The following is a 19,277-nucleotide window of genomic DNA, read 5'->3' as shown; positions in this document are numbered from 1 at the left end:
TATGTAGAACAGTTATAAAACTTGATAAGCTGTGGTAGTTATAAATTGTATAACAGTCTCTACCCTCTAGGAACTTACAACCTAATATGATTCTAATATGAAGCTATTAGTGAAATAAATACATAAGCCTGTAGATTTATATAGATGCCAGCTCTTAACTGAATCAATTTAACCAAAGCGAGAATGGCTAAGAATTCTTGTTTGGAAACTAATAGCAGTTCAGTAAGGACATTTTAAGCAATATACAAAAATACTCTATCTATTCAACAGCTGTTAGTCTAGACTAATTGATTTATGGCCTTTATAGAATAAGCATTTCATCTAATTTCTTACAACTTTGAATTAGGTTGAGATTCTTTTAGATTTAGTGACTCCAGTTTTGTTTTAACATTCCAGTATTTAAAATCCAAACACAGACAAACTTTACTTGAAGATCGCCTTCATAATGGATTATACCCTGGACAAAAGCAACATCTTTTTCATTAGTGCTGGAAGCATGACTCAGTAGTAGAGCATCTGTCTGGTATGCCCATAGGCAGTAGGTTCAATCTGCAGTACTATTTAAAAAATAAACACCTTAGCTGGCACAGACCTACAGTCCCAGCATCTGGGAGGTGGAGGCTAGAGGACCAGGAGTCTGTAGTCTCAAAAAACAAGTTTTTAAAAAACTTTTATTTATTTACTTATTTATTTTGATATTATAATGTATCTATTTCACTTTCTTCTTTCTTCCCTCAAAACCTACTATACCCCTTTTCAAATTCAGGGCCTTTTTTTTTTCTCTTACCTCTTTGTATAGCCTTTAAATTTTTTACTTTCAAATTTTTAAATGTTTAAGTTCTGAATGTTTGAATAAAACATAATCAAATATTTGGATTCCAGAAAAGGTAATTCACCTAAGATTGTTTTCAAAATAGTAATTTTGGAGCATTACTTTCATAGATGAACTGTGAGATGACCTTTTTAGGAACATAATTCCTCGGGCTCGATATGGCCACTTCTTCCTCTCTTTAAAACTTTTACACTTTAGCCTTGCTTGAGTAACATTCTCCTTAGACTGGAGTTTTAGAATCATATCTGCCTTCATGGGCTTAGCCACAAGAAATAGCAAGTACTTCATCAGAGACCTTGGTTTAAAATTAATCTAAAAAGAAATTGAAATCTGTTTCATACATGTAGGCAGACTGCTTCTTAGTAAACTTGAGTTTTCCATCTCCACATTCCTGAATGAGAATGAAACTTTGGTTCTTGCAAACAACTTGAAATTAACATTGTTAGGAAGTCTTGAAATAGTCTTTGTGTGTGTGTGTTCATAAAGTTCTAAGCGTTTCCTTAGTTGAAATGTTGATAGAAGTCACTTGAGGATCTGGTTTAGTCAAGATTCTGATGCAGTACACTTAAGAAATTTACGTTTCTAATGTTCCCTGGGTCATGTCCATTCTTTTGATCCATGGTCAACCATGGATCAACACAGCAAATTAATACACTTGATTGTTTTCTCTACTAAATGAAGAGAGGTTAGTTTTGATATATCATTGGGTCCTTCTATTAGAAACACATTTTTATTTCTCTATTTTTTTTAGTTTTTTGTTGTTGTTGTTTTGAGGTAGTGCTGTGGCTCTGTGTAGCCTTGGCTGTCCAGAAATTCCCATTGTAGACCAGGGTGACCTCACACTCACAACTCAAGAGATCTGCCTGCCTCTGCAAACAAAGTGTTGGGATTAAAGGCACGGACCACCATGTCTATTTGGTTTTCCTTCCTTCCTTCCTTTCTTTCTTTCTTTCTTTCTTTCTTTCTTTCTTTCTTTCTTTCTTTCTTTCTTTCTTTCTTTCTTTTTTGTTGTTGTTGTTTTGAGACAGGGTTTCTCCTGTAACAACCTTAGCTGTCTTAGAATTAGCTTTTGGCTGACCTCAAACTCACAGAAATCCTCCTGCTTCTGGTTCCCAAGTGCTGGGATTAAAGGCGTGCACCACCACCACCGCCCAGCTGCTTGGTTTTCTAATTGTTTTAGAAGTAAGCAATGCCAATGCCTTGTTCCTGAGTGGTTATGAAAAATTATGTCTTTATGTCATCTCACAAGAATAGTAATAAAGTATTCTAAACCAAGATAAGTACTGAGTACATTTGGCAACTTTTATAGGATATAGACTGTATTTTGCCTTCTGTAGCATTAGTTTATAATATTTATATATATGTATATATACACATACACACATATAACACTTAAGTTATGAATTTTGCTCTGGATAAACGCAAGAATTTGGTTCCTTTAGTAACTAAAAGTGATGTAACAGGCCTATGTTTAAAGTACTCTGGTAATAAAAACATTCTTGATTTCATCTAGGAGGTATCACAGGAGATTCAGATTTGCTACTAACACACATTCTTTTATAGGTTGAAAACAATTTCTCACCTACAACGTCAATACGAAAAGCCCTGTTTAACAAAGGTACTGCACTTCTTTACTTGTAGCTTGTTTTCATTACAGTACAGTCTCTAGTTTACGGTGTAAGGTTAGCTGGTTCTCAAGTAGACACACTTCAGCTTGTTGGTTTTAGTTTTGCTAAAATTACTGGAAATTAATCCTTTTCATTAAATTTGTCTTTACAGATTTAGGTGAAAACACTGCTATCACAAAGTATTTCGATGATGCTATAGAATCAGACGAAGAAGAGAAAGATTATTATTTTTCAAATTCTGACTGATAGTAAATACGATTTGCAGGATTTTTGCTCTCAAACAGAGCATACTTACATACTCATTTGATGAATGGGCATTTTCTTTGTAATAAGGAAGGGAATGCGGATTTGTTTCCAAAAGATATCTTATGTCCATATGCAAGGTTAACATCCTATAGAGCATTCCTTGGTGCTGCAATAAAATACAAGTAAAAGTACTTTGTCTTTGTATGTATTTGTAAGTTTTATTTGTTAATATTAATATACATAAAGCTTAAGTTTCTTGACTACCCAAGTCTGTTTACTTTAGTAATCATGTCTCAAAAAAGTGTCTTAATAAATTTTAAAACCCTGAAGTTAGGAGAGGTAAGGGGCTGGAGTTAAGGAGTTTGCATTGATGGATGCTGGAATGAAATCTTGCCACCTGGTATCACAGACTGTTTAAATTATGTTGATTACTTTGTTTTTTTTATGTTTTACATGTTTTTATCTTCTGATAGTTTTAAGTTGGTTTGTTTGTGAAATTGCTCTTTGTTATTTTATAACCAGAACCTGAGGACAGGTGCTATTGTATTTTACAACTGTGTTATGTATAGTTGATAAGGTGGTACTATGCCATAATAACCAGGTTTTCCCTTTCTGACAGTCCCTTTAGAAAGTAACATTTATTTTGCTGTTGTTTTAACATAAGTTATTTGTCCTCTGGTTACATTACGTATTCATTTACCCTTTACATCCAGTTAGACTGTTCAAATAAAATTTTAGATTTGTGTAGTATATGTTTCTGGCTTTTTTTTTCCTTTTTAAATTATTTAATCGAAAATAATGCATTTTGTTGTTGTACGTGTTACAGCTCTGAGGAGGAAGCATTTCCCAATGCAAACGTTAAAGCTTGGATAAAGATATCCAAGCAGCCCGAGCCAAGGAATACTGCACAGTCACACCACACAACAAACCTCACGTAAGGTTTAGTAGGAGGGTGGCTGCCTCTGCTTGGGCAAGCTGCAGAGAACTAAGAAGTAATGGTTTATATAGGGTTTCTTCAGGGTCAATTAGTGGGATTTCAAGTTGTGTTTGTTGTTTTGTGGTTTTTGTTTTGTCTTTTTCCCAAGACAGGGTTTCCCTGTATAGCTTTGGAGCCTGTCCCCTGGAACTCACTTTTTATACTAGGCTGGCCTCGAACTCACAGAGATCCACTTGCTTCTGCCTCCTGAGTGCTGTGATGTAGACCCAATATTTCTTTATGGTGTGGCACCCAGGCTCTCAGGCCAAAGTTCATACCTGAAGTGGTCACTTACCCTTCCAGACAGGCTATCTCTACCCTAACAAAGGTCAGGATGTTTTGCTCCTTTCTCTGTAATTTGGAGGATGCCTGAATAGAGATGCTGATTCACGCCTACGTGACTGAGCTAGCATACAGACCAGGAAGACATGACAGAGGAGACATAGGTAAATGTGGAGGTGACTAAAAGCCATTCACCTGGTTACCTAGGAAACAGAAAGCCAATGTATTTCCCCCTCAGTTTATGTTTTGGTATAAAGGCTGTTTGGAGAATAAATGCAGAGGAATTTTCAGGATGTGAACTCAGGATTTCATGAGGATCACGAAGAATCTCCCTCCCGATAAAGCCATGTGAGTTGTGTCTTTATTCCTGCCTCCACGCTGGTCCCGAGAGAGATAATTTATGGTCCGGGCCAGCACCGGATTGGACCACACCACTGTGATTAAAGGCATGTGCCACTAGGTCTTTATTCTGTTGGGTGGAGCTTGGTTGTCTCATCTAGAGAGGCTGAGTCCAGCCTTATAGCCCTTAAGAGTGTTCTGTGGGCAGACATGGAGGTCCTTGGGATGAACCTGGACACTCTTGAGCTTAGAGGGCTTTAAAGTTCCTGCTCCCTCTTAAGTTCCTAAAACACATTGGAACACATAGTACAAAATCATTCCTTTATTCCTTCTCTTTATTTCTGTCTCTTCTCCCCCAGTCAGAGTCTCACGGTGTGTCCTGACTGCCCTGGAACTTAGTTTGTAGAGTGAGCCTTTTTATTAAGCAGTTGCTAGACCTGGTGTTTCAGTCATGGTTTAGCTACTCAGGAAATGGAGACAGGAGGAACTTTTGCAAGCCAACCTAGACAATTATTAAGAAAGACCTGTCTCAAAAACAAAATTAAGGGGTCAAGAGATGGCTCAGCAGTTAAAGTATACTTGCAGCTTCTTTTGAGGACATGAATTTTGTGCCCTGCACCTATGTTAGACAATACACAGCTACCTGTAATTCCAGCTCTGGAGATGTGTGGTGGCCAGAGATGGCCACAGGATATTTTTTGTTACTGAGTTTTTCTGTCTTGTTTTTCCTTTTTTGAGACAGGCTTTTTCTGTGTAGCCCTAGCTGTCTTAAAACTCATACTGTAAATCAGCCTGTCCTTGAACTCAGAGATCTGCCTGCCTCCCCCTCCAGGGTGCTGGGATTAAAGGCGTGCACCACCACCACTAGGCCACCTTATTTTTGAGACAGTCTTCCTTCCACTGAACCTGGAGTTCACCAGTTCTGCCATACTGGTTAGCGAGCTCCCGATCTCCTGTCTCTAGGATATCCAGCACTGTGACTCCAGGTGCGCACCACTGTATCTGGCCTGTACGTGGGTACTGGGATGAACTCAGGTCCTCACGTCTGTGCAGCAAGCACTTAGGGAGCTGGTCATCTCCCAGCCCCTTGGCTTGCCTTAGATGCTTAAACCAGGCTGAACAACTTTTCATCAGCCTTGATTTATTCAATAAAAAGTTGTTTCACAGTTTCATCAAAATGATTATGAAACATCAAAGGTTTCCTTTTGAAAATAAATTATAGTCTATAAATAACAGTATACAATATATAGATGAAATATTTACATATTTTAAACTGGTAATCACGAACTACAATGATTATTGAAGAATGTTTAGTACTGGAGAGTTCATTCATAATCACACTTGGAGTGCTGAGCATGTGTCCGGTTTCAGTCTATCCTGGGTGAGATCATTTGGTAACATTTGCATGTCAAATGTACAGCGAATATATCTGTAGATCTCCTCAGCCTTTTGGTGAGTTACTTGAGCGCACGTGGAGATTTCTTCAGGTGAGCTGAAAAAGAAACAGTGAAATTTACTGTTTTTATCATGCCTCGGGATAGAGCTGTGACTCAGTGGTAGAACAGCTGCCTAGCAGGCATGGGCACTGCACTCAGTTCCCAGTACACACTCAAAAACCTCTTCCATTGTGCCTCTCGTTAGTATGTCCTTAGCATAAACAGAACAAAAACTCATTTTCTTTAAACCGACAGAATCCTAGGCATGGCACTCCTTCAGTTCTAGTATTCCCTTATTAAATATCAAAGAGAGAGAAAGAGAGCACGCGCTTCTCTTTGCAGCAGATGGTAGATCATTACAGAAAATCGTAAGTCAGAGTGCAGCAGAGATCACCTAATTGTGATGCCCAGACCCAGTTGATACTTCTACAATATAACTGCCCTGAAGGCTTAGGGAAGAGGTGGTGAAAGATTAGAAGAGCCAGAGGACCAGGAAATCTGTTATGAGATTGTGTGTCCAAGAAATGATAGGGAAGCTACACCCATGATATCTCAAAAACATGCTTAAAGAAGACCTAAGGAAGTCATACCAACAGACTACTAATATGGAAGGGGGAAAAGCTCTTAGGGCCCTACCTATAGACAAAGAACTATTGTGGTGATATTTTGTTTGTGCTGTAACAAATAAAGCTTGCCTGAAGATCAGAGTGCAGAGCTAGCCACTTGTTAGCCATAGAGGACAGGTAGTGGTGGCAAATGGATCTCTGTGAGTTCAAGGCCACCTTGGGCTACAAAGATTGATTCAGTCTAAAGGAGAAACAGAGGCAAGTGGTGGTGGCTCACACCTTTAATCCCAGGAAGGTAAAGATGGGAAGTGATAAGGCTGGGTGGAGAGAGGAATATATATAAAGTGGGAGGAGACAGGAGCTCAGGATTCAGTCCTGAGGTTTCATAGAGACAGCATTCAGTCTAAGGACTTGGTAGAGACACGATACCCCATTCGGTCTGAACATTTCGTAGAGGTACGATCTAGAGGCTGGCTGCTCTGCTTCTCTGATCCTTCAGCTTTCACCCCTTAGTATCCGACTCCTGGTTTTTATTATTAAGATCAATTAGAAATCACACTACAAACTCTAGTAGGCAATGAATGACTACTGAGACAATGAATCTTTTCCAGAGATGGGCCCAATAGTTATCTAATAATAAGTAGTTAGCCCTGAAATCATATACACAAGTAATACAGACTCAGCAGATTGTATTTCTATAGTTATATGTGTGTGCAATAATAATAAAGAGAGGCCATCATAAGAGTGGGAGGAGGGAGGTGACATGAGAGGAACAGGAAGGAGGAAAGGGGGAATGATGTAATTATCTTTTAATTTAAAAAGAGACTCCCAATTTATCAGTAACCACTGAAATGCAAGTTTAAGACATAACAAAATTTTATATATGATAAAAACAAGAATAACAAATATATATATACATGGAAAAAATAAACACAAAAACCAAGAGAAGTTCAACAATTGCTCTTCATACTATAATCTAGTCATATATACATCTAGTGAGAGTGAGTTAGATGAAATCCCAGGCAGAACTCAAAAGAATAGATTATAAGTATATTCAAAGAAGAAACTCACTGGGAACACAAACAGCTGAATGAACCAAGGCCATGCAAGATTCAAGAGAGAATTCAACAACAAAGAGCGAGAAACCAACCTGAAATGCTGAAAAATGAAAATCAACAAATAATCTCCATGGGAAGTCTAGCAATAGGGTGGATCTAGGGCAGGACAGTGCATCCGATCACAAGGACAAGACGGAGAAATTGGAGCAGTTCAACTGAGACAGAAATAAAGCAGAAATGACTACATAAATAGGACCTGAACAAGGCAGTACCAGTGGACATGTCGATGTGGAAGGGGAAAATTTCCCAGGGTCCCATCCACAAAGAACTACAGGCAACTAATGACTCCTGGCAGAAGGAGAATTAGCCTCTCCCAGGGGTGAGCCCCTTACCTGTCCAGTGTACAATGGTCATCCTTGAAACCATATACACACAAAAATGGGCTCAGCACGTGATGTTTACATATATTTGTGCATACACATAACGTATGTACGCAACAATGCTAAAAAGAGGCTATCCCGGGGTAGACGAGGGAAGGTAGCTGGGAAGGGTTAGAAGGGAGAAAGTGATATAAAAGATACTAAGGTACTAGTAGGAATTCCAAGATAGAAACTTTTAAAACGCGAGCTCCACAGATAATAAGCATATAGAAAGAAGAATCTAGCTGTAAAGGCATAGAAAATAATTTTACAACAATCATAACAGAGTGGCTGGCAAGATGGCTAAAGGTGTCTGCCACCAAGCCTGACCACTTGGGTTTGACCCCTAAGACTTCAATGGTGGGAGAGAACCAACTCCCAAAAGCTGTCCTGTGACTCTGATGGGCCCACTGTGGCAGGCAGGGGAACGCAAGCACACACACAGACACACACACTAAATAATTCAAAGACTTTAAAAAAAAAATAATAGTGACCATTTAAAAACACCAGTAAAACAGACATACCTGTTAGCCATCTTTTTCACAGATGACATCCGGTGACACATATTTAAGGCAGTTATATAACTTATACCGGGAATGCTCAGATAGAACTGCAGGGCCTCACATTTACCAGGATTCAGCACTGCTGGGACATGAATACCAACATTCTTTCTTTGCTCCACCAATGACAGCTCCTTTAGTAAATCTGCAGTTTCTTCTTGTCCAGAGCTGAAAAGGATTCGGATTCCAGCCCCAACTAAGGCGGTTAGCAGACTGTCGTAACACTTCGTTCTTCTAAACATTCGTGATATGTCTCCTGAAAATTTCATATTCAGGGAAAATGAGATTTACTGACTAAAATCAGGGAGAATAACTTTATTAGAATTCTAGCCTCTCATCGCTGAGTTAACAAGTGGTGCCTTCTACCAGCGAGAAAGTACAATTAAGATGTAAAGTGACTCTCTAACATCCGACAGACATCTGTGTCTTCACTTGAAATTAACCTAAGAAGAAGCTCATCAAATACTGGATTAGTTGATATAAAGTTGTGTATTGATCCCAGTGACTAGGTGAATAAGTATCTGGAGGGCCTTCTACTGCTACCTCATCAGTCCTTACCGCTCCTCTTCACTGCTTTCTATACTCTTCTCCTTTTGTGGCATTCCCCCATTATACGCTCCTCCTCATCACTTCTACCATATTTCCACTTTGTTTTAAACTTTACTCCTCACTTTTCCAGTTAGGAAAATAAATAAAGTGACTTATCCAGGTCCATCATCATTCACTAAGTACAGAATGAGGAAGGAAAAATACTGCCCAATTTCCAAACCAATGTTTTATACAAACCACTATTTCCTTTACTTTTTTTAATACTTCCATAATGGCTTTCCACAACATGGTTCTATTTCATTCTTACAGCACTATGAGATAGATGAGCAGGGCAAGCATCTTGCCAACAACTTGCTATTCAGAGGCAGTGGCTTGTCAAAGAAATACCCACAGAGCTGTAGAGAAACCAGAAGCCAATGCATCTGCTGGCTCTACATATCAATCTTTTCACTCTTCTAGCAATAATTCCAATCCTGCATTCCTAGGTGCAACCTAGACACCATTTCAGTGACTTAAGTAAACCCCATCTTACCATGTTCACAATGACCCCTCCTTGCCCCTCTCACGTATATCTTCGCTTAAACTCAGAATGACAACGAACAATACCATTCCCTTACTGACCCGTTACAAAGAAGCTGTTGAGGTAGGGGTAACTCTCAGCTCTTCCCACCGACCCTGTGAGCCCTGGCTCCTAAGCACCAGGTTCCTATCTCTCCCTGAGGCTGCAGTGTTCCCGCTTGACGTTCCTGGAAAGGTCTTACGACAAGTGTGCTTTGCCTTTGGTTTCTCCTTGGTCAGTTTTCATAAACCTCATTAAAACACAATGACTAATGAAAAACATCCTGGTATTAAGTATGAAATGATCCACCCGGGCAGCAAAGAATGAATTAAATAATAGTCAATTTTGTTTCCAGCCATATAAACATTTGACAACACAAACCTGCTTTTTCTCTGTCTTTTTCCACAATCACACATATTCTTTGGAACATGCCCTGCAGGCGCTGCATCTGCTCGATGAACTTGTTCTTACTGCTGTTACTCAACATCTCGGCCTGAGACTTCCTTTCTACCGCCATGCGGTTGCTGACGATGTAATCACAGCCATTAAGAGGACAAACCTCTACTTGTAACCCATGGACGGTTCTTAGCGAAGAAATTACTTCTAATCCAGAAGTGATTTCACGACTGTCTACAAGGATGCAAGCTCTATTTCCTTCGTGTGGAAGGCTCGGGGCCGGATGTACCTCAGCCACACGTAGGGGTGAATTAGAACGGGGTGCTGCTGAGGTCTGGCCTTTCTCCAGGTCATCAACCTGAAAGGGAAGGCACTGGTCACTGCCCAGCTGAACGTGCATCAGGGCCGTGAACGTCACATGTGATAAACAGGCAATCTGACCAGAAAAGAGAAATGTAGCCGGGCAGTGATGGTGGACGACTTTAATCCCAGCACTCAAGAGGCAGAGGCAGGCAGATCTCTGTGAGTTCTAGGCCAGCCTGATCTACAAAGTGAGTTCCAGGACAGCCAGGGCTGTTACACAAAGAAAACTTATTTTGGAAAAAGAGAGAGAGATGCAATAACCAAAAACCTCTTACAGAGCCTAGGAACAGACGGCTTCATTTTTTTTTAAGATTTATTAATTTATTATGTGTACAGTATTCTCAGTATTCTGTCTGCATGTATGCTGTAGGCCAGAAGAGGACACCAGATTTCATTACAAATGGTTGTGAGCCACCATGTGGTTGCTGGGAATTGAACTCAGGACCTTTGGAAGAACAGGCAATGCTCTTAACCATCTCTCCAGCCCAGACGGCTTCATTTATACAAGAAGTAATGCTGATAATTTGCAAACTTTACTCAAAAATTGAGGATAAGATTTCTTAATTTTTCTACAAGAACAGATCTATGAAGCCAGACGAACACTCTTAAGACAGCTACAACCAATATCCCTTATGAGTTAAATGTAAAATCCTTCAAAAAATACTGGCAAATCAGAGCCAGGTGTGTGCAGTGGCACCCACCTATAATCCCAGCACCAGGGAGGCTGAGGTAGAAAGTTCAAGGTCAACACAGGCTAAAGGGTTTGAGGCAAGCCTGGGCTACATAGCAAGACCCTGTGTTAAATCAACAGACAGGAGCAGTTATTTGTGATGAATTCCACGGGTTAGAAATCTTTGGGTATGAGGGCTCTGTGGATGTGCTATGCATGTGTGGTATATGCACATCTGTGGACATGAGCGGGTCTGTAAACTTGCAGAAGCCAGAACGCCTTCAAAGCTTCCATTCTACCACTCTTTGTCATGGTCCCTCAGATGACAGCATCTCTCACGGGACCTCGAGTGAGGCTGGCAGCCAGCTAACCCCTGATGGAGACCATTTCAAAAAAACCAAAACAGAACACTACTTTTGTCTTTGAGCTATTTAGGATAAAATACAAAATAGAAAGCACTCCCCCCACCCAACAACTCGTTTTTCTTCATTTTCATACACACCTTCAACTCTGCTGGACGTTTCCCACTCTCCCTCCTTGACTCAGCTCTCGCACATGGAGACGAAGTAGACGGGATTGTATGATGGCTCCGAGCCTCAAGGTTCGCCACTTCAGGGATGGCAGCCGTTTGACTCTGCACCACCTGATGTCTCTGCATGGGATTCTGATGAGCTGGTGGATTAGGAAGGACCTGGGGCTTCCCTGAAGACCCAGGAGGCCTGGAATAGCCCTGCTGGCCCCGCCGCGTGTGCTTGTCCGCAGTGCCGCCATGGGCACTGGGGTCTTCTCTGTCACTCACGGTGCTAACCTCCTCCTCCGAATCATCATCTGGTAAGATGATACGAGACAGCTTCTTTTTTGGCCGTGGACAGTTTTGTTTCATGCTCATTTGTTTCAGCTTTACTGCATACCGGGTTTTATATCTTACGTTCCCCTCAGTAAAGGAATCTTTACTTAAGTTAAAATCAACACAGACTTCTTCGTCACATGATTGACTTTTGCAAGACTCCTCTTCATCAACACAAAAACTGTCCTCTAAATAGCTTTCATCTTGCTCGGGAATCTATAATAAAAAATAGATAGAAATATTTAAATTTATCTTATAACTAGTCTGAATTTACGTTCTTTGAGGCACTAATGTTTATTCTATTTCATGAATGTCTACTCAGTACCTTAAATAAAAGCCATCCTAGCCATCCATGCCCAATGGGGAAAAATGAGGACTGAGAGATTAAAAAAACAAAAGAGCTAGGTGGTAGCACACGCCTTTAATCTTAGCAGTGGGAGGCAGAGGTAGGTGGATCTCTGTGAGTCTGAGGCCAGCCTGGTCTACAGAGCAAGTTCTGGGACAGCTAAGGCTACATAGAGAAGCTCTGTCTGTAACAAACAAACAAAAGAAAAGAGGAAGGAAGGAAGGAAGGAAGGAAGGAAGGAAGGAAGGAAGGAAGGAAGGAAGGAAGGAAGGAAGGAATTTGCCTCTAGAAATTTACAGTCAAATGCAGGCAGCCATTAAAGTAAAAAAAAACTTGTGGCAAGTGCTATAAGAATACTAATACTCACAATGTTAAATACAGATTTAAATAGCCCTATTATTAAGCTGAACAAGGCAGTTTATGGACAGAGAAAATATTACCTTAAATGAAAGCCATCCTAGCCATGCCCAGTGGTGTGCTTATAATCCTAGGAACATGGAAGAAGGAGGCAGAGGGATTTTCTGAGTTCAAAGCCAATATGTGTGTGGGTAGTAGCTTAGAACAGCGGTTCTCAATCTGTCATGACCCCTCTGGAAAACCTCTATTTCCAAAAAATATTTACATTACGATTCATAACAGTAACACAATTACAGTTCTGAAGTAGCAATGAAAGTGATTTTATGATTACAGGGCAGACGGTGGTCACCATAATATGAGGAACTGTGTTCCAGGGTTGCAGCATTTGGCAGGGCTTAGGAGGTACAGCACTTGCCTTGTATATGGGAGTCACCGGGTTCAACGCCAGTACCACAATCAGAAGTAAGTAAATAAAAGATCTGCTGGAGACCAGCAGGGGCACAGTAAGATCTCATCTAAAACAACAACATCCCAGCACCCCAGAGAGATGAGAGCGAGGCAGGAGAATCTCTAGTTACATGTGGTGCCTTAGATATATAGCAAGTTTGGCTACATACTGAAATCCTACCACAAAACATCAGTAAACAAAGAAATAAAAGCTCCATCTGTAATCTCTAGAAACATTTTTATAAAAAATAAAACATTTTAAAACAAGTATGACATATAAAAAATTAACTAATATATGATCAAATTCTATTCATCTCCTTTAAACTAATTCTCATAGCTGGGAAAAAAATTCCACAGTACAATTATCCGAGCCAGCTCTGACTTTCCAAGTTTAAAAACACAACAGAAGCTTTATTAATATGACAGCGTTTCAAATCGTGACAGGAAATCCCCATGGTTACTTCTGGAATAAGTACCTGAGAGAAAATGTTCATGTTGTTATGCTTCTCACGGGCCATTCTGTACTTTGTGCTCATCAGTGGACTCTGCACGGATCTCATGTAAATAGCTCTCATTTCAGAATCTGTGTAAAGATGAGAATTGAAAAACAGGTACAAAATCACTTACATGAAAGTCTTCATTTAAGTTTGACTACTCCAAATTTGCATGGCTCAACATTAGGAGAAGACAGACAGACACACACACACGTATATACACGTTTGTGTATATATAGATCAGCTTAGGCAACATAGCAAGATCTCACCCAAAACCAAATACATCTCAGCACTGCTGAAATAAAGGCAAGGGAATCTCTGGTTACATATGGTGCTTTGGATACACAGCAAGTGTGAAGCCCTTCTGGGATACGTGGTGAAATCCTACTGCAAAACTCCAATGAAGAAATTAAAGAGCCATCTATAATTTTTAGACTAAAATGTTTTTATGAAAAAAATTAAATTTTAAAAGAGACGTGGAGAGAAACCTAAAAACAATTATTTAAAATGTTGTCAGAGGCCGGGTGTGGTGGCGTGCGGCTCTAATCCTATAGTTAGTAGGCAGAGGTGAGCAGATCTCTGCGTTTGGGGCCAGCTTGCCCTACAAAGTGAATTCCAGGCAAGCCAGAACTACGTAGGGAGAGCCTGTCTTTTCAAAAACCAAGCCTAAAGATAACAATGACGGCAATGGCAGAAGTTTTGTCTTTGAGAATCATCACCTAGTGGGTGACTGTGGACAGGTTTCTCTAACTCTGTTCTGAGGATGAGGAATAGGAGCACGATTTGCTGTAGGAGCACAGCTTTCTACTCCAAACCAAAGCACATAACGTCCTCAGGACTGCGCCTGACTTCCAACAGCAGAAGGATCCAGTCTCTCAGAAAGGAACATGTACTGAAAAACTTCTATGAGACTAAAATGGTCACAATTTCTAGTAAAGGACAAAGTGGGAAGACATGGGTTTTTATTTATTGATGCTTATCATTTTTAAAAATCATAGCAAAGAATACTTAATACATGAAAATAAGAATTTCTTTGTACTTTTAAAATAGCTCCGAAGTCTTTTCTTTCAAAGGCGCTGTGTCTAAGTGGAGATTCGGTGTCTCTCTCTGTTCAAACCACTCCATCTTCTTGGTCGAGCAGCGGAAGTCCACCTGTGCACTCTGCGACTCTGGCCCACAGAGTCACCTTTAGCTGTCTAGAATCTGACCTTTGTCCCCTCATCAGTACCATCCCTATAGGAGCCGCCACTCTCTTTGTGTTACGGCAGCAGCTCTGCTTTAGACTGTACTAACAATGCAGACTGTGGCCTAACAGCTGTCTCTGCTTCCTGCTTCCCTTCTGCAATGGCACTAGTCCTTCAAAAGACTAGAGCACTGCTGCCCGAGGGCATCTGAATCTGCCCGTATCTTTGAATGTTAGCAGATTTTACTAAAATCTGCAAAAGACACATGCATTACTACCCACCGAGGGCACTACACTGTATTCTGGAGACTGTGTATTCAGGATTACGGTATGGAGAAGTTTGTTCATAAACACTTTTTTTCCTTTAAACTCATGGTCCTTTGGAAACTTTGCAGCTCTAAATTATATCACAGTCTGCAGAAACAGAAAGACTGACAAAGCCTGATCTCCGAAAGGCCAGAATACTGATGAGCCAATCAGAACGTTTCTCACTTAGGTGGTAGCCAATCTGATTCGTGGGCTCTGAATGTACGGGCATGCTCAAGCACATCTCCCTTAGCGGATACATTTAGCAAGGTTAGTGTTTTCCTCAACTGGTCTGATTCATCCACATGGCTGAACGACTTTCCTCTCATCACTGATCAGATGCCACATTCTTAATGAGGCAAACGCCTCACAAGGGCAACTTGGTCACCTGGCACGGGAATGCGATCTTCTCTAATTACAGTAATCAGCAGGCTCAGGCAGGAAGCTTATAGAGTCCATGTCAGCCTGGGCTACGTAGTTAAGACATAGTCTCACAGCATCTGAACTATAACAGCAAGTGGCCTGTGTTCAATGCCTCCCACCTTAGCAAGTACAAGTCTCCCTCTCCCTCCCACTTCTCTTACTTCTCAGTAATTGTTTCATCATATAAAACACTGCACACTTTAGTTGATATATATTTATAGATCTTTTGTGCTCTCCAGCATCTCGTTCTTATCTGTTCTACGTTAACAGCAAAAGGCAGGCACTGAACACCAGCTAAATGAACATTTGGTGTTTGAGCTGCCTAGGTAAACCAGAAGCCAAGTACTGCAGAATTTAAGTGAAAATGAACAAAGATTGTGCACATACTGAATTTAATACCTGTAGAGCCAAGTTTCTTTTAATAAAGAGACCATATTTAAATATGACATTAGACACACTGGAAATAATTATGAATTCCCATGACAGACAGCATTTACCGTTTATAGCCTGTGAAAGCTGGGTCTGGTCATTCACAAAGTTGAGAAGAGACGAATCCTGTTCATTTTCCAACTCATCTTCATCTGATGAGACATTCCCTGCATCCTCTTCCGAAACCTCTGCCTCGTCATCTAGAAACATCCGAGCTATATTCTATGAAGAAACAAGGAACAGGAAGGCATCCCAGAAAATGAAAATAATCCTCTCTCACAGTTTTTTTAGGTTTTTATTTCAAAATTGAACTGGCATGTAACTGTACATATTTATGGGGTACAGTGTGACATTTCAATACATGTTCACAGTATGTAACGTTGAGATCAAGGCCTGCCCAGCACCTTACGCACTCCTGATGTGGGGAGCAACATTTGACAACACAGTTTACGTGAGCCAGGGCCAGCCTATGCTCTTAAGGAGGTGGCTTTCTTTTTTTTTTTTTTTTTTTTTGGTTTTTCGAGACAGGGTTTCCTCTGTGGCTTTGGAGCCTGTCCTGGAACTAGCTCTGTAGACCAGGCTGGTCTCAAACTCACAGAGATCCGCCTGCCTCTGCCTCCTGAGTGCTGGGATTAAAGGCGTGTGCCACCATCGCCCGGCTAAGAGGTGGCTTTCTTGTCAATGCTTTCAAGAACAAAGAGCCAAAATAAGACTTAAAACTATAAAAAAAAAAAAAAAAAAAAAAAAAAAAAGGGAGGGGTACCTATTTCTCCTGATAATTTTAGGTCAAACAGCATTTAAGACACTAGTCGACTTGCTGGATGTTTCCAACAGACTGTTTACAGAGATTCCAAAAGTTAAGCTCTGGCAAGGAAAGAATATCAGAAGCACTGACGGGAGGGAAAGGTGCCGAGAACTCTTGGCGAATATTTAAAATAATGAACAAAGATAAGGGGAGAACCGGGATCATCAGTGAGATGGCTAAGCAGGCCAACGTGACCAACACTGACAACCTGCAGCCCATCCCTGGGACCCGCACACTGGAGATTGAAGCCTGCACTTTGTCCTCCGACCTCCACTCTCTCGCGGTGGCATGCATGCATCAACCCCTGCCTCACATACAAAGTAAATGATGTAAGAAATTCTTTTTTTCTTTGCTTTTTTTAAGAAATCGCAAACACTATAAAAGCAAATTTTCTAAAACTCAGGTCTTTATATTTCCTTCAATTTGGACAATAAGTTCTCAATATACTTCAGTTTCTTCACTTAATCATTCCAAATAACATACCACTAACAAGATTAAAAAAAAAAAAAAAACACGGTGGGAAAATACTTCTCCTTTTCCCTTTTTCCAAGGGAGAGCGAATGCAATCCCCCACTACCATAAATTCTGCAGTCGAGTTCCCTGTATTTGGGAAAATCGTGATCATGGTATCTCCCCTTGCCAGGTCAGGATGGGAAAATACTTCCTTACAAACTGTGTTTTGAGGGGTTGGAGAGATGGCTCAGCACTTAAGAGTACTGTCTGATTTTCCCAGAGAACACAGGTTCACCTCCCAGTACCCACATGGTGGATCACAATAGTTTATAACAATAGGTTTTTCTAGCCTGTGTGGGTACCAGGTACATATATGGTGCATAGATACGTACAAGCAAACCATCTTCCTTCCTTCCTTCTGTCCATGCATCTAATGGATATTTAACATACACATATATACTAATACACGTGTGTGTATGTAATAAATACTATATACATTAAAGAGACTAAGGAAAGGTTACCTTTACATGATTCTTTTTCTTTCGGACTTTGGAACCTTTCCTGGCGTTCCTCTCATGATCCTTGAAGTCTTCCAATTGTGAACACGGCATGAGAGAATGCTCACTCTCATCACTAGATGACAATTCTGACTACAAAGAGTTAACACAACACTTACAGAAGAAAGAAAATCAACTGTACTGATTTAACTGATTACATTTCTTAAGAGGGATTCATTTTATTTCTATTTTTTAATTATAAAGTATTTGATTCAACATTCTCTTAGAATCAAATGGTTCTCACTAGTTAGACCCATAAATTTCAAATCAGGTAACACAAGTGTATGTGTTCGCCCAACTTAGTATTTCATCAAAAACATTTGATGAAAACCTACAGTGTTTTCTTTAGATTTCTAAAAGTTTCATAAAGATAAAGGCCATCCAAACACACAGAAAACCTCTGAAACCAAGAAAGTAATTTAGCAGTAACAAATTTTCCCTGAGAACTACAACCACTTCTTAATATGAAGCCAGTAAAAGAATAGAAAGCTTATCAATACTTCAAGGAATCGAAATAATTCTTGTTGGACACAGCATAACAATCAGCTTTGTCGGAATTTTATTTCACTTTTTATAAGCCACTAGTCATTTTATATTCAGCACAATATCAAAGCAATTTTTATGGTATGAGTACACCGGGTTAGGATGGATTGGCTGAGTTTTTACCTAACTCTCCAAATGACCCTCGTTAAACACAAGATCCATAAACGTCGTCTGTGGGGTCTGCTGCTACAGTAAAACATGAATGAAAACACTTTAAACACGATGCAGTTACAAGTTCCTGCGTTGGGGCAGGCAGGACAAATTCTCCAGTGCAAAGCCTCATAGTGCAGAGGCGCAGTAATCTTCGTGGGCCGCTGTGTGAGCTGCCCACTCTGCTGCAGCACCACCCCTTAGCAGCTGTGACCCGGTCCCTTCCTCTCAACAAGCTGAGGCCAAAGGCTGCCTTTTCTCATAGCTTCAAAATTCCCACCTCAGTGACCTACTTGCTTCTCTATTATTTCCATTTCTGCCTTATTTACAGTTGATATAGTTAGTAAAGCTTATAATAAATACTTTTCTTTAGCAGAAGTAGAAATTCTAATTGCATAAGATATAGTATCAATTTATCTGTTAAGTATCTCTCACAGACACACACACACACAGAGAGAGAGAGAGAAAGAGAGAGAGAGAGAGAGAAGAAAATAAACCTAGAAATAATAAAAACCAAACCTTTTTGTAAAAAGAACTGAGGTATTATATACTGCCAGCAATTTACGTACCCTAAGAACCCTGGACTTTTTCACAGCATGAACAGGCGAATCGACGTCACTGTTTTTCTGATCCTGGATAAAACAGACAAGCAGTCTAATTAAAACGTGACACAGAGTCTGAAAGGGGGGAGCATGGCCTTCACTTGATGACATCACTGTGAGACACGAATGACTCACCTCAGGGGACTTCAGGACATTTGCTTTGGGTTTTTTAGTTTTTCTCAGGAAAACGTCATCTTCACTTTCACTAGTTAGGTGTTCAACTACAATTAATTGAAAAGTAAATCTTGTCAATCAGAAACCATGTCATTGATGAGTACAATAAAATTTCCTAATGACAATCTCATTATTTACTTTTGTAACAGTTGTCAGGCCAGGCGTGGTGGCGCACACCTTTAATCCTAGCACTTGGGAGGCAGAGGCAATCAGATCTCTGTGAGTTTGATACCAGTCTGGTCTACCTACATAAATAAGTTTAAGACCAGTCAGAGCTGCATA

General features: G+C 40.3%; 2 protein-coding genes across 3 annotated transcripts in view; one reads left to right on the top strand and one right to left on the bottom strand.

Annotated features, from left to right (window-relative positions):
• Mis18bp1 (MIS18 binding protein 1) overlaps positions 1–2,757 on the top strand; it is a 34,472-nt gene extending 31,715 nt beyond the window's left edge. The window contains exons 15-16 of the mRNA XM_050130802.1: positions 2,396–2,450; positions 2,612–2,757. Of these exons, the coding sequence (XP_049986759.1) occupies positions 2,396–2,450; positions 2,612–2,706 (150 nt within the window). The 3' untranslated portion in view covers positions 2,707–2,757. The remainder of the gene's footprint in view (positions 1–2,395; positions 2,451–2,611) is intronic.
• Fancm (FA complementation group M) overlaps positions 2,753–19,277 on the bottom strand; it is a 46,310-nt gene continuing 29,785 nt past the window's right edge. The window contains exons 15-24 of one of the 2 annotated variants that reach the window (XR_007589858.1): positions 18,957–19,042; positions 18,789–18,851; positions 17,491–17,619; positions 15,780–15,933; positions 13,353–13,459; positions 11,382–11,942; positions 9,832–10,204; positions 8,307–8,598; positions 5,567–5,795; positions 2,753–2,872 (exon numbers count right to left, since the gene is read on the bottom strand). Coding sequence is in view for 1 of the 2 variants with exons in the window: in XM_050130801.1 (XP_049986758.1) it covers positions 5,639–5,795; positions 8,307–8,598; positions 9,832–10,204; positions 11,382–11,942; positions 13,353–13,459; positions 15,780–15,933; positions 17,491–17,619; positions 18,789–18,851; positions 18,957–19,042 (1,922 nt within the window). In the remaining variant the exon portion in view is untranslated. Of the gene's footprint in view, positions 2,873–3,657; positions 5,796–8,306; positions 8,599–9,831; positions 10,205–11,381; positions 11,943–13,352; positions 13,460–15,779; positions 15,934–17,490; positions 17,620–18,788; positions 18,852–18,956; positions 19,043–19,277 lie in introns of those variants that run through there. The other variant, XM_050130801.1, reaches the window with a different exon arrangement.

This window comes from Alexandromys fortis, unplaced genomic scaffold, assembly GCF_014885135.2.
Source record: "Alexandromys fortis isolate MF-2015 unplaced genomic scaffold, M_Fortis_MF-2015_v1.1 scaffold_358, whole genome shotgun sequence".
NCBI lineage: Eukaryota > Metazoa > Chordata > Mammalia > Rodentia > Cricetidae > Alexandromys > Alexandromys fortis.
The sequence above is the reverse complement of the archived record's forward strand: the minus strand, read 5'-3'. Positions and strand labels throughout refer to the sequence as shown.